Source organism: Asparagus officinalis, chromosome 8 (genome assembly GCF_001876935.1).
Source record: "Asparagus officinalis chromosome 8, Aspof.V1, whole genome shotgun sequence".
Lineage (NCBI taxonomy): Eukaryota > Viridiplantae > Streptophyta > Magnoliopsida > Asparagales > Asparagaceae > Asparagus > Asparagus officinalis.
The window spans coordinates 127,503,775-127,519,234 of NC_033801.1; the positions used below are offsets into that span (position 1 = coordinate 127,503,775).

The window sequence follows — 15,460 nt, forward strand, 5'->3', positions numbered from 1 at the left end:
CCTGGGCAACTGCCAAGGGCAAGCTACACATGGCTCCGCCACTGTTTAGGAGGCTAATAAGGGTCTGTTTGTTATTGTGGAAGTAATTATGAAGTAGTTGAATTAAAGCAAGTAGATGATGCTTCTGAGCCAAAAAAAAACATGTTTGTTTCTTTGAAAAACTTATTTTTAATATTTTCTTAAACGCTGATGTGGCGCCTACGTATCATCCATACTTCCTAAACATTTTCCCACTTTTCAGGACTCGGAAGTAGCCTGGAAGTAGGTGAAATGTGCATTAATTAGATAATAAATATTTTTTCTTATTAATACTTCCTCTATTGGTAACTTCCTAATACTTTTTCATTGCTATCCAAATAAAACAAGGAAATAAAGAATAAGAAATACTATTTCCACTACTTCAAAAATTATGTAAAATAAATAAAAAAAGAGTATTATTTTCACTAATTCATACTTTATAAATTTAGAAGTTACTTTTTTGATCTATTTCCTACTTCCGGTATTTCTATCAAACCAAATGGGCCCTAAGTCGGAACTCACCATCTTTTGACGCCCTCTTCTTTATGAGAGTTATAGGTGCAAAATTCATTCCCCAAGACCCCCCTCCAAAAATATTCATCTAAAGTCGTAAAAGATCACCTTTGACAAGCTCCCAAATTTTACGATGGAATATCTGTAAGGAACTCTGAAACAAAGAGCAACTACACAAAACTGGAATTAAATTGCTCAATTATTATTCAACGGGTCAGGCCTTTAAATAGCCTAAGACCTTAACAACTTGAGCTAAAAACAAGATCACACACAACCACGTGCTTAACTGAAACAAGAAGAATTCAAATGCTAAACAGAATCCTAGAGACTAGGTCATATCGAAACACCTCCTAAAGTCTAGGACATTATTATCTGACAGTAGAAACCAACTCAAATCCTAACAAACCCTCCCTTAAACTAAAATGCAAGAAGCAAGTTTAGCTTACTTCAGTAACATCACAAACTCCTAACATGCTTCTGAGCCTTTGAAAAGTATCCAGTTTTAAGGTCTTTGTCATGATGTCTGCCAACTGGTTGGTACTTCCGCAATGAACAAGAGCAATTGAACCTTCATTAGCAAGATCTCTAAGAAAATGGTACCTCACATCGATATGTTTGCTTCGATCATGAAGCACCGGATTCTTTGAGAGTTTGATAGTGGAACTATTGTCACAGTTGATGTAAATGTAGGCCTCTTCTTGTCCAAGCTCTTTCAAGATCTTCTTCAACCATAAACATTGACTCGCACACATAGTTGATGCGACAAATTTTGCTTCAGTTGTTGATAAAGTAATAATTGGTTGTTTCTTTGAGCTCCATGAGATAGCTCCAGAACTTAATAAGAAAACATAACCACAACCACTGGTGCTTTTCCTGTCTTCCACATCCCCAGCATAATCACTATCTGTAAAGGCCTTGAATTTATTATCTCCACTCCTCTTGTAGTATATGCCATAGCTCATGGTCCCTTTCAAGTATCTAAGGACCCTCTTTGCTGCCTGCAAGTGAAGCTCAGTAGGTGTTGACATAAACTTGCTTATCAAACTGGTCACAAACATGAGGTCTGGTCTAGTTGCCGTTAGATACATCAAACTACCAACAAGTTGTTTGAAATAAGTCTCATCAATCATAATTCCCCGCTTGTCTTTGTTGATCTTGAACCTTGGCACCATGTGACTCTTAACTTCATTGTTCTCCATCATTGCAAATCTTCTTAAAACCTCCTGGGCATATCTCTTTTGACAAATGAAGATACCTCCTTCCTTTTGCAAGACTTCTATACCAAGAAAATAGCTCATGCTTCCCAGATCACTCATATCAAATTCTCTCATCATAGAAACTTTAAACTCAAGCATCATATCATCATCATTACCTGTGTAAATCAAATCATCTACATACAAACTTACGATGATAAGTTTACCTCCATTTCCATGCTTTGTGAACAAAGTCTGTTCACTCTCACACCTTGAGAATCCTTCCTTGACAAAATGAGACCCTATACGACTGAACCAAGCTCTAGGAGCTTGTTTCAAGCCGTACAAAGCCTTGTGTAGTTGATACACCATGTGTTCCTTGCCTTCCTTCTCATATCCTCTAGGCTGATCAACGAACACTTTCTCAATTAACTCTCCATGCAAGAAAGCATACTTGACGCCGAGTTGATAGATTCTCCAACCTTTCTGAGCTGCTAATGCCACTATCGTTCTCACAGTGTCAAGTCTTGCTACAGGCGCAAACACTTCATTATAATCGATCCCCTCCTTTTGTGAGTAACCCTTGGCCATGAGTCGTGCCTTGTGCTTGATCACAGGTCCTTGCTCATCATGTTTGGTCTTGTAGACCCACTTTACCCCGGTCCTCTTAGCTCATTCTGGTAAGTCTGTAAGAGTCTAAGTATGGTTTTTCTCAATAGCCTGAATCTCTGCCTCCATAGCTTGGCGCCACTTCTCTTCTGTCACTGCATCTTCAAAGTAAATAGGATCCTCAACAGAAACGTCTTGCACCATGTGAGCTTCATCCTCCTCACTTAGTCCTTCACCAGTAAAATAGTCATCCATCCAACTAGGAGGTCTTCTCTCCCTCCCTTCAACTGTACATCTTACCTCAGATCTTCTTAGCTCACTTCTAACTGCACTAGAGTTTTGTGTTTCCTTGTTCCCACCTTCTTCTCTTTCACCTATAGCCCCATCACCACCCTCTATATCATCCTTTCCTTCTACTCTATTTCCAAACCCTTCAAAACCTTCATCATCATCACTCAACATTAACTCTGCTGAAATTTGTTCCTTATACATATCACCATAGCGCCACATCTTATCTTCTTCAAACATTACATCTTTACTAACTACTACCCATTTTCTATCAGGATCGAACAACTTATACCCCTTGGATTCCTCACTCACACCCAAAAAAGATACATGGAAAGCTTCTATTATCTAGCTTACTTCTTTTTTCTTTCGGTATATGCACATGAGCAAGACATCCCCAGATTCTAAAATGATCCACAGAAGGTTTTATTCCGCTCCAGGCCTCTTGTGGTGTGACATCCTTGACTGCTAAGGTAGGGCACTGATTTTGGACGCAGAAAGTCCATAATATAGCTTCAGGCCAAAAAGTAGTTGGAACTTTCTTGGCAGACAACATCGATCGAACCATGTTCACCACAGTTCGATTTTTTCTCTCCGCTACGCTATTTTGTTGCGGTGTGTATGCTGTAGTGAGCTGCCTCTTAATTCCCTGCTCTTTACAAAAGTTGTTAAACTCATGAGAAGTAAATTCACCTCCACTATCTGTTCGTAGGCACTTGATGAACACTTTAGCTTCTTTCTCAACCATCTGCTTGAAATTCTTAAAGTGGTACAATGCCTCTGACTTTTCACATAAGAGGTATGCCCATGCCTTACGACTAAAATCACCAATAAAACACAAAACATAACTCTTGCCGCTATTGGATGTGGGAGATATTGGTCCACAAAGGTCTGTGTGCACCAGCTCTAGGACTTGACTTGCTCTCCAAGTGCTTTGTTTTGGCATGACACTTTTACGTTGCTTCCCATTCAGACAATCTGTGCATGTAGTCGTTGAGCTTGCAAATTGTGGCAATCCACAGACCATTTTCTTAAATTGCAAGGTTCTTAGACCTTTGTGACTCAAGTGCCCATATCTCTGGTGCCATAAGTAGGTTAAATCAGGAGAACTTGTGTGCATACATTCTTCAAGTTGAGCATTAGAACTTTGGGTTTCTACTACCAAGATAAACATACGATTCACACTCATTTTTCTTTGAGCAATCAAGCCCCTGTATGGATGATAAATATTGCAGATATTCTTTTCAATCAAAATTTTCAAGCCTTTCTCTTATAACTGACCAATACTCAACAAATTATTTCTCAAATCAGGAACAAAATATACTTTTCCAATGGTGTAAGTAATACCATTAAAAACAAGCTTGACAGCACCCTTTCCACCAACACTCAACCTAGAGTTATTCCCAAGCTTTACTGAATGTTTAAAACTCTCATCCAGCCACCAACACTCAACCTAGAGTTATTCCCAAGCTTTACTGAATGTTTAAAACTCTCATCCAGACTTGAAAACATACCTTTGTAACCTAGAGTTATTCCCAAGCTTTACTGAATGTTTAAAACTCTCATCCAGACTTGAAAACATACCTTTGCTATTGCACATGTGATTTGAGCAGCCAGAGTCTAAGAAGCAAGCATCATGTCGTGTAACTTTGTGCAATTCCACATAGGACATCAACAACATATCATCTTCTTCATCCAACACAGCGTAGTTTGCCTCCTTGTTCCATTTCAGTCACTCCCACTGAAAAATGGCCAAGGTTGTGGCACTTGAAGCATTCCATCGTTGCCTTGTCCCTTCCTCGACCCCTACCTTCCACCGTTGCCTCGTCCCTTCCTCAACCCCTACCTCTGATAGCACCTTTTCCTCTTATGGATGTCTGATCTTCTACTTTCAACGCCTGATCATCATCTTCTCTGCTCACCCTTTTAAATTTCTGCTCGTGTACTATCAACGAGCTCTGCAGTTCATCAATGAACATAGTCGAAGTATCCTTTGCTTCTTCAATTGAAACTACAACAGGGATAAACCTTTCTGCCAAGGTTTTCAAGATCTTCTCCATGATCTTTTCATCTGTCATATCTTCACCATTGCTTCTCATCTTGTTGGAGACAACAATCACTCTGGCAAAGTACTCCGTGATGGTTTCTTCATTCCTCATCTCTAGTATCTCGAACTCTCTTCTGAGTGTCTGAAGGTGAGACTTCTTCACCTTGTCATTCCCACCAAAATTTTGTTTCATAGAATCCCAAACAGTTTTGGCGGAACGACGATCTAATATCTGCTCGAAGACGATCCTGTCAATGGCTTGAAAGAGGTAATGCTTGACCTGATGATCTTTGGTCCTAGCATCATCAAGTTGTGCCTGCTGCGCATCTGTCAACAAGGTCCCCGCTCTTGGCTCCTCGAAACCTTTCTCCACCAAGCTCCACAAGCCTTTCGCTCGGAGCAAATTCTCCATAAGTTCACTCCAATGATCATAATGACCACTGAAATGAGGAATCTTAGTCAATCCCTTCTCTTCACTCATCTCTCTGTGTTTCTCTCTAAGCTGTTGCTTATCTCACTTTTTTCTCAGGCCCAGTGGGGGCTCTGATACCAGATTGTAAGGAACTATGAAACAAAGAGCAACTACACAAAACTGGAATTAAATTGCTTAATTATTATTCAACAGGTCAGGCCTTTAAATAGCCTAAGACCTTAACACTTGAGCTAAAAACAAGATCACACACAGCCACGTGCTTAACTGAAACAAGAAGAATTCAAATGCTAAACAGAATCCTAGAGACTAGGTCATATCGAAACACCTCCTAAAGTCTAGGACATTATTATCTGAAAGTAGAAACCAACTCAAATCCTAACAATATTGAGAATCCATCTGGTCCGGTGATTTATCATAAATAATAATAGACATTAATCATCTCCCAGTGGGAGAAATGAATGATTTCCTCTGAATAAAAATAAGTGAATCAAAATGCAAGCCACAACTTTATATCAAATTAAATAAAACATTAGAAGAGTCCAGTAGGAAGTGATTTACACAATTGATAGATTAACTAAAATTTCTAAACTAATCCTCTAACTATCAGTGAATTATATAGATCAATCCGTTCCACAGTGTTCTGATAGAATCTTTAATCAGAAAAGTCTAGGTATGATTTGTGTACGTATAAATCCTAGTCATAATTATTATATAATCTCGAAAAATCGAGAAATGCCTTGCAAATCCACATTCAGAATCAACTTCAGTCTTTTCAAGATAAAAGGTCAACAACTATCGTCTCTTTTCTCAGCGGTGTAACTATCGTTTGTTTTCTCTGTATTTTCTTTTATTTTGCTTCCTTTTCTTGTCTAATCCCTTTTTTCAATTTTTTTGATTGAATGAAGCAGCTTGATACTTTTGCCCTCGTCCATTTTCTCAAAAAACATAGATCTTTTACTCAAGTATGCTTTTCCAAAGTTACCTCAAAGGCGCAGAGAACATCGGCATTTTGACAGACAGTGTACATGAACGCTTGAAATCTAAACCAGAATAAACTGAGGAAAAGGGAAACCGCTACAAAATACTCTTCTAAGTGATGAGCATACTGTGAAGGCATCGATGGATGACTTACAAGTGCACCCAAAGGAAATAATCACAATCGCCATAGAGAAAAGCTACCAAAAGAAGTACCCTCAACGTCCTACCTTACAAAAACTTTTAGTGCACGATCGCGACGTTCCGCATACGTGGAAGTAACGGTGTAAATAAACACTGCCAGTAATTGGAAATGGACTCAATTTCCAATTACAGAATCTCACAAGGTAGATGGTTATTACCCGAGACAAGTAGGTGGCTAGTTGTTGCTCAGTATCCTGCGCTTGTAGAACTGCTTGAAATCTTTTTCGACCCAACTATTTACTTTGTTACTCTTGCTTTCATTACATTTCCTTGGGATCTTGGAATTGAGAGCATTAGTGGGAGCAAATAGCTGCGAAACAAATCATATGTCGATTAGTTATCATTACATTAACGGATGTGAATTGAAAGAATGCGTGGCATAGAGGCAACATACAGCAAGGACTGCAGACAAATCAGATGAAACTTTGCGATCCTTATGCTTGGCTGGAGCAACACTGGCAAGTGCGAAAAATATGAGAACTATAATTTAAAATAAAAAAACATACAAAATAATGTGAATATTTCAATCCTCAATCTATGTATGGAACATTCATCCAACTCCAAAATTTGATGGCCAAAAATTATAAAACAGCAGTAATGAGCTATCATGAAAATAAGTAGTTTCACCTAATATTGATCTTCAAAACGCAAAAGTTACCCAATTTCGCACAATTTGTAGATGGGTGTTTTTCCCTATAGAGAACCAGATCACTTTGCATCATCGATGCTCTTTCTTAGCCTAACGGAGTGAAAAACATGCATGATGGTACAATCTAAAATGGCAAGCATTCAGAAATCTATGCGAGTCTGTTTTGTTTTCTAATCCTTCCTCTTGTTCATCACACTGAGGTTCCTCATCGTCTTCCACTACTTCATGTATATTATGTATCTATTTCTCTAGTTAATAGCTTCCCCCGACATACTGCACCAATAACTAAAAAGAAAAACCTAAAGAGGCAAGTCTATGCACAATAGAACAATCGGATTCTCGTATTAAAGAAATGGAAGAATTTTAAGAAATAAATTGAACATACTTTACAAAGCTGCTCTTTCCAGGTTGGCTCTTGTCCTGCTGAATACCGGGTTTATACAAGTAGCTACTGAAGAATTTTTCAGCTTCAATTTGACCGTTGTTCTGGTTAAAATGATTGATATCAGAATCCATCTCCATACTACTTCTGGCTAAGCCCGTTAACTCATTACGGTGTCCTGCAAGGCCAATAACTTACGATAATGAGAAGTTGATTACTACAAGAGATGTAGAATATTTGTAATCTTAAGAACAAATACCTTCAGGCTTCGTTGCAATAGTCGGATCTCTTCTTAGGAGTTTCTGGCACATTGTAGTGTCTTGAAAACAGAGAATTGTGTACTCTGAGAGATTCAATCTGTTGGAATCGCTCATCTTGTTAAATCCAAAAGATGAAGTCCATGTCCGTAGAAGCTGAGGTACTGCAGGCAATACAAGACTTTGGACCCCCAAGCCTGACAGTAACTGTATGATAAGATAAAAACATACTGATAACTCTCGAGATTTCAATAATTTGCAGCATACTGCAAAGAAAGTTACGACGGATTTGTGGATACACACTAAGAGGTTTCTTAAGAAATGAATCCATTTGTAGGAGATTCGAGGTTGCTCAAGTTGAAGATAAAAATGAGAGAGAAATGGATTGAGATGGTTTGAGCATGTGCAACATAGGCCACTAACTGCACCAGTTAGGAAAAGTGAGAACATTATATTTAAATTTATGGAACAAGGTGGACCAGAGTGAGACCTAAAAGAATTTGGTTTGAACCAATTAATAAAGATATGATAATAATTAGGGTACACCATCAGTAGAACTGAAAGGAATACTATGATTTATGTAACTTATTTTGCTGAATCTATAAAGTCAAAAGGTTCAAGCGATACCATCGAAGCACAATGATGAATGCATGTTTTATTTGCATAATTTGTGTTAAAAACAATTTTAAAGTACTTGCAATACCTTCTCAAGTTCATTCACAAGAAGGCGGCACATTCCTTGGTGGCGATATTTGACACGAGTACCAATAAGAGGCATTTCCGCAACCTTATCCCCGAAGACCCTAAATAATGATTATGTAAAACGTAAATAATTTCACAAGTCAAGACTTCAAGTCAAACAAAATAATAAACTAATCAAGCAAATGATTAGATCAATTATATAAAATATATACCTGAACGTAGCCACAGAAACTAGTTCGTCTTCCTTTTCCAGAAGCATGGTATAAAATCCATAGAAGTTCAACCTCCTCAGCTCTGACCTAGAGGGACAATGAACACAATGAAAGTTTGATGTGCATACTAGTAATTTGCATCCTTCTAATAATAGATGAAGTTGTAAATAGATGTAAAATAATGATAAGGGTAGAAAGGTCTTACTCTCTATTACATAGAAGATCTTCCATAAAATCACTCCCTGTACGAGGTTCTTTAATACTCAAAAAGCATTCATGAAGTACTTTAAGCGCAACACAGAGCTTGCTATCATGCTCAATTATTTTCTCAGCATCAAATTGCAAATTATCAACACCATTTTCTCTGCTTGATCTCAAAATAGTCCATGATAAACCTTCTATAGCTGTTGGTTGAGATTTCCCCAGAAGTTGCCGCAGATGGAGAAATATCTGCAGAATATTCACTAGCAGATAATAAACTAACGTCTTAACTTAAAAAATATTGTAATTTTATTTAACGTTTAGTTATTGCATTATAGAGAAAGTTATCAATATCTTTGTGAGTACCCTCATGCAATTTCCAGACATGGGTAATACCAAAACCAATTTATTTTATTCTACAAATACATACAAATTTGATATGGTTAGCAAAAACTCATGCAATTTTTAGTAATACTAGACATAAATAGAAAACATAAATATATGAAGTGATCATAATAGTGAAAGAAAGATTGTAACTACCTTTGAGCACTTTTTACTGCAAAACCAATTTCCAACTGGATAATCACGTAAACTGTCGTCCCCTCTTTTCCTTATGCACCCAACATGATCTGCATACATAATATTGGAAAGATGTCATATTATACATAATATTGGAAAGATGTCATATATTATACATAATATTGGAAAGATGTCATATATTATAGATATATCTTACATTCAAGTTCACATTGATCACAATACAATATTGTCTTCTCCGAGAACTGTTCAGTGGCAGAATTGAATTCACTCATGCCACAAATGCCACATCGACAGGATGGACAAAACCATTTTCCACCCGGCACACTCTACAAATACAAAAACACCAAAACAAGTTTATAAGATGACATTTGTAAGTCTTCTTTTAATATAGACGGTATTTCTGAAAATTTATAGTAAGACAAAATTCTCTTTACCTCCAAACTCACACAGCCAAGATGAAAAGAAGACGGGCAGTGGTCACATAGAATTAGATCACCACCATCGTGACAGATAGAGCAAACAGTATCACTTTTGTATTGACAGCAATCAACCTTCATTCGTTGGCGATTTAGATATTTAGGCTTCTTCTCTTGTACCATCTTCTTTTGGCACTCCAACAATGACGTTCCATTTTGTAAGAATATGCTCGCATAAGGCCTGTGGTATTTACTTCCAGCATGAACCTCAAAATTGCTAGGATTGTACACCATTTTACAACACTTGCACTTTATCCCGTCACTTGTAATGTGCCCTTCCATCAAAACCTGCCCGTTTGATTTATGAATATAGCTTACTTTATCCCTTAGATTTACCATGCCATTCTCTATAAGCAAAGATAACACTGTTCTAGCTGCACGCTGGCTTGAAGTTTGTACATTGATCTGCTGTGGCCTTTTCTTTGATTGTGTGTCAATTTGAGAAACCATTTTCCTTCTCTTTGATCTTCTATTTCTTTCAGCTACAATTTCAGTAGATTCTGAAAATTTAGAGTAATTCCTTAATCTGTTTGTACCCCTCTTCAGATTTTCTTCTCTCAAGTACTCAACACAGGCTGAATAAAGAGATCGAAAAGGCTTGCCAGTAGGAGAAGTGATGAACAACGCATTTCTTTCTTGTATTTTGATCCAAAATTTCCAACCCATAAATTTAAGATGTCTCCGAGCATTCAACCTAATGACATTGAGTTCACATGATGCAATATGCTTTCCTTTGCCTCTTGACAAATCACAGTACTTTTTATAATCAAATACTGCTCGAGGAAAGCTCCCTGGTTCAAGATTATCATCCAAAAGAGATGCGTTTTCTAAACCGAAATGTTCTTCAAAGATGCTAGATGAAATCTCCTCAATGACACCAGAGTCAATCATTTTGGATAAGGACTGTGATTTCTCTGTGGTTATCCTGTTTGATTTTGGATCAAGAATAGAGTCCTCTTGATGTTTGCTACTCTTCAACAGATGATGAAAATTTTCATGAACAATATTACTGATATTAGATTTCACGTAGCTTTTATCAGTACGCTCATCATTTCCTTGCTTCTCCTCCCACTTTGGATGACCTTGCAGCAAAGAACAGCAAGCTTTGCGAAGAGAATGATAGCATTTCCCCTCAGGTGAAATATAACGAACCCTTACAATTGTTTCAGTTTGTCTAGTTTCAATCTTCCAGCCAAGAGCTAAAAGATGCTTTCTAGCTTTTTCTACTACATTGCTGACTTTGCAATAAACTTTCTTTCCATTTATCCGCTCCTCATTCACACAGATCATTACAGCTTCAGGATAATATGCTGCCTCAAGATTGATAGGCTTCCAGGGCTCTGCAGTACTTGAGTTTTTTCTACCAAAATTGTTTTCATAAATTCTGCTAGCTTCTACAATAAAATCACAGTTTTCTTCAACAGCCAAGATAGAAACCTTCGAACCACAGTGATCATTTTTATACTTCTGAGCAGAAAATTCATCAGAAAGCTTACTTTTTGAAATATCAACAAGCTGCTTATAAAAACTCCCACCAAGGACAACTGTTCGCAACTCCTGTATCAACTCTGAAACCAGCATGTGCCAAATAGATTGAGAACCAAAAATCCAGACTCCAATTTTCTCAGAGAATGCATCAGTAGCTCTCAAATCGAACCAAATTTGTCTAACTGATACCGGCAGTTCCTCATCCTCATTGAAAGATTGAAGCACTTGAAGAAATACCCACTCACCTCGAGGCCTCCAATGCCCTGAGACCTCATTCCACTCTTGTGTGAGTCGTAAATTATCAATATTAACAATTTGCTGATCACCTTGATCAGGAAAAAAGATCAAACATTCTTTCGAATCCTCAGCATGATCAATTACTACGCCTTCCCACCAAGCATCATTGACCAATGCATCAACACATAGTCCATATTTGATTTCGGATTTCTGGATTTCACGAGGAGGAGGTAAACGCCTGATATGGCCCCGGTAGTTCTTCTGGGTTGTAACAGTGAGACCTTCTATAGCATCAGATACGTGAATTTGTTCTTTAAGTCTTGAGTAGTTGTCCTCGCCCACAAGATTTCTGTATTCAACAAGACGAGTGTGTTTTTCCAAACCGATGACTGTGCCTGAGTGCCAGGACCCTTTAAGCCCTTCATCAGAATATCGGACCTAAAGTAATATAAAGACTAGAGTAAGAAACATGAAGGTCATGCACCACGGCAACACTTGACAAATAGAATGGTACGGAAGAAACAGAAAAATTAACTACTGAGAATTGTGCAATAAACAACACTATATCAACAAGAACCTAGAAAGAATCATCAAAATAGAGTAAAACATCCTTCAGGTCCAACATGCAGATGAGAGTGAAATTATTTATATTAGGAGACGCCCATAGACAATTAATAATTATAAAGGCATTATGAGAGGAAAAGCAAAGGGGGAATATTCATCTAAAAAACAAGCAATTGTTCGAAACTCAAAAATGAAAGGCATCTTTTCCAAATGACATGGGAAAAAAAAGAAATTAAAAATGAAAAAGTAAAAGCTACATTGTGCATCATTATATTTGTTAAGGTCATAATTAAAAAAAAGGTAAAAGCTTATTAAAAGTCATACTGACTGTAAACCATCAGCTGAGGGTGGAAACACACAAGAAGAACAAAATAAACTAAACATGATGAAAGCAAGTAGTTGTCAAGCTGATTAATATATAAAGATGATGCCAATCATCTACTACTTACAAACAAAACATGCAACAAGTAAACAAAAATTATTTCTTTGTTTCCATGTTGCACAATGGGAAAAATACAAGATCCAAACAACAAAAGGCCTTTCAAATGGAGGTATAGGTAGATGCAAAATTAAATCCTAATAGTCATTTAAAAGATTAAAATTCTGAGAGGCTCTAGGGGGAAAATCAACACAATTGCATTGTAGGAAATGATAGACTGTCCACTCAAAGGAAATCATTTATGGTTTCTCACAAACAAGATCAAGTGGATTAAAATAGAAGGGTCAATGGCGTGCTTATACCAGCCAGCGAACATTTTTTCTGGGCTTGTTTGCTACAGCTAAGGACGTGGATGACAACATCATCTTCCCGGGAGAATGAATAGATGGTGTCTGAGATTCCACCATCCCTACACAAAAGGAAAGAGTAGAGTTGATTGACTTCATTCAAAAATTGGCTCCACATAGGAATACGCAACATGATATCCTTTTAAGGCAGAAACTGTAACACCCTGACTCTAACACTACTGTCTGGGTATTCAGTGGAAATTTCAGCATGATCCAGCTGTACAGTCAATGGTAAAGTCAAGGGTCGACCTGTACAATCAATCCAAAAGCAGAAGATAGTTATACTATTGTTGATGACTAAGATCACATAGTCAGTAGATTCCAGAAAACGATCGGTTTTGTTTTGTATTGAAGAGGTGCCACTTTCTTCTCTCACTTTATATCTAGTTCTTGAATTGGGGTTTTGAACAATCTGCACGTATAGAAATTCGTGAGAGGACGGGGATTGATTCCCCCGTTGTACCTCCAACGATCAAGTTAGTTGATCCGTTTGATGAAAAAATAAGAACTCTGTTCTTATAATTATGCAGTATGTATGTCAGGAGGTCCGATTTTCGAATCCTCTCTATGTTCGAATAGTACCTGTATTTATTCCCGGAGTATAAGGGGTTGATTGGTCACTTCGGCCGAGTACAGTGGGGCGGTGGTGAAGTATGAGTTGGCAGCTGAGTCAGCATTGACTTTACAGGTGTAGGCTGGCGACTGAAGGGTAGTTCACTTCGACATTAAATGAGAAGTGATCGGCGGCATGGCAGAGCCCACGTGATCTGATGAGTCATGAAAACTATCGGGGCTAGAGGCATGATGCTCCTTACAGCATTAAATACGATGTGGACATGTTGTCAGTACGGATAGCTTCGTCGAGAAGTAACGTCTTTTGAGTCGGTCTCGTGAAGCGTTGGACGAGTGGTCGAGTGGACCCTTGGCTAGTCGTTCTTGACAAGAGGGTTGACTAACTCCGTCTTTCATGTCGTCATGAGGGAATGTCGACTCGTCGAGTCGGCTAAGTCGGACTCTCTGTGGGACTTGAGCCACCCAGTTGATTGGGACAAGGCGTATAGAAATACATCTGTTCGCTTGCCAATACACTGTATTTCAGCGAGTGGGAACATCATAACAACTATACATACATATTCACTCCCACAGCTTAATAAGTTGACAACAGAGTCTATGAAAAATACCTTCATCATGGAAGCCAATAAGACGATATGAGAACACTTAACTACTACATAATCTTATATACAAAAGTTGTTACATAGCCATAAGGTTTTCTAATGTCTTCAAAATGATATATGGAGGACATTCTAAATGCTCGTTATCTATTTATCATAAGGTCCAATGGGTCTTTTACCTTTACTTGAAAAGCCTAGTGGGAACATTTTCAATCATTCAAAAAATGGTGAGCAAAAGATAAGCAAATAAAATAAAAAGGAACATGTATATTGTATCGGTCAAATGAATCATCAATTATAGAGGCTATACACTTTTCAAATGAGTTTATAGATCTTAAAGGTATCATTTCAGTTTAATAAGATGTCAATCAGACTATAGACATGCTGTTATCTCCAGGATTCTAAATTTTGCCCAACCATCATACGCTGAGATGTTACCACACACAACGCATTTCCCACTGAAATAGAGCACAGGAGTAACACATAATGAGCATCCATTTCATAATGAGACTCTATTAGAGGATACTACAAATGGAGAATCCTCTTCATAAAGGAAGGAGATTTCTTAATAACATTAATCAACAAGCGTTCTGACAATGAATGTCAATTGATCATTTACTCAAATGTAGATTTTCAGACAAACAAGGATGTGTCATAATTCAAATTGCCTGAAATGAGATGTTCATAATAAGGTTGCATGCAAACAAAAATTCAGTGTAGTATCAAATATCAGAGTTATTGAGAAATGTTACTTACTGGAAAGTCGAGCAAGTTTTACAATATGATGTTCGAATCTGATATTACTGAAGCCCAACATGATCATATAATATATTCAGATTAGATCCCTTATTAATGTTAGGATCTCTATTGCAAACTAAATGCATGGTCAAATAAACAGTTTACAAGTTGGTCATCATTGGGTCTCTCTCGTGTTTGTGCGAACGAGACTTTAGTTTTTAACAGTTAACTGCTTCTACTCTGCTTCTGACTCTTCCTTTTGTCTTTTGGGCTGAAATACAAGGCTAAATCCCAACATTAAGACGTTAAAATTAGTAGTTCCATAGTATCTAACAAGTATAGCTTCATGCTATGAGGTATGCATGCTATCAACTAATAGGGTCCTTAAACACGTTGCGAAATAATTGTACAGTATTTAGTATCAAAACTAGATGTTGAATGCTATTCGGTCACTTTAGCTGAATGATTTGGAGCACCAATTAACTACAAAATACTTAAAAGTTTTCTATCACACATCGGTGTATCAGTTACTTTCACAATGTCCCAAACGACACATTGATCAGGTCTCTAGTTTGTACGTTATGGCCATTTGCCCACAACTACGCTGAAATTTCTGTGTAGGACATTATTTTGGTTTCTTAGTTCAATGCTATTTTTTAGACCAAAGTAATTCTATTGTTCATGAAATTTCTTTCCATCATTAGTGTAACTTCAATGATCTAGCGGACCATTATAAAACAGTTTCCTTTTCTTTTATTTGAAATTTCTGCAAGTTTTCT

The 15,460-nt window shown here is 37.5% G+C and overlaps 1 protein-coding gene and 1 long non-coding RNA gene across 2 annotated transcripts in view; both read right to left on the minus strand.

Annotated features, from left to right (window-relative positions):
- LOC109822721 lies at positions 6,132-7,351 on the minus strand. Its single transcript, XR_002242244.1, has 3 exons — positions 7,312-7,351; positions 6,672-6,732; positions 6,132-6,587 (listed from the first exon to the last, which is right to left on the minus strand). It is a non-coding gene; the product is annotated as an uncharacterized LOC109822721 (long non-coding RNA).
- LOC109821903 overlaps positions 7,353-15,460 on the minus strand; it is a gene marked incomplete at its 3' end in the record, with an annotated part of 11,905 nt that continues 3,797 nt past the window's right edge. Inside the window, exons 2-9 of the mRNA XM_020388060.1 lie at positions 9,655-11,859; positions 9,417-9,546; positions 9,221-9,309; positions 8,685-8,929; positions 8,480-8,566; positions 8,269-8,368; positions 7,568-7,772; positions 7,353-7,486 (exon numbers count right to left, since the gene is read on the minus strand). Of these exons, the coding sequence (XP_020243649.1) occupies positions 7,353-7,486; positions 7,568-7,772; positions 8,269-8,368; positions 8,480-8,566; positions 8,685-8,929; positions 9,221-9,309; positions 9,417-9,546; positions 9,655-11,859 (3,195 nt within the window). The remainder of the gene's footprint in view (positions 7,487-7,567; positions 7,773-8,268; positions 8,369-8,479; positions 8,567-8,684; positions 8,930-9,220; positions 9,310-9,416; positions 9,547-9,654; positions 11,860-15,460) is intronic.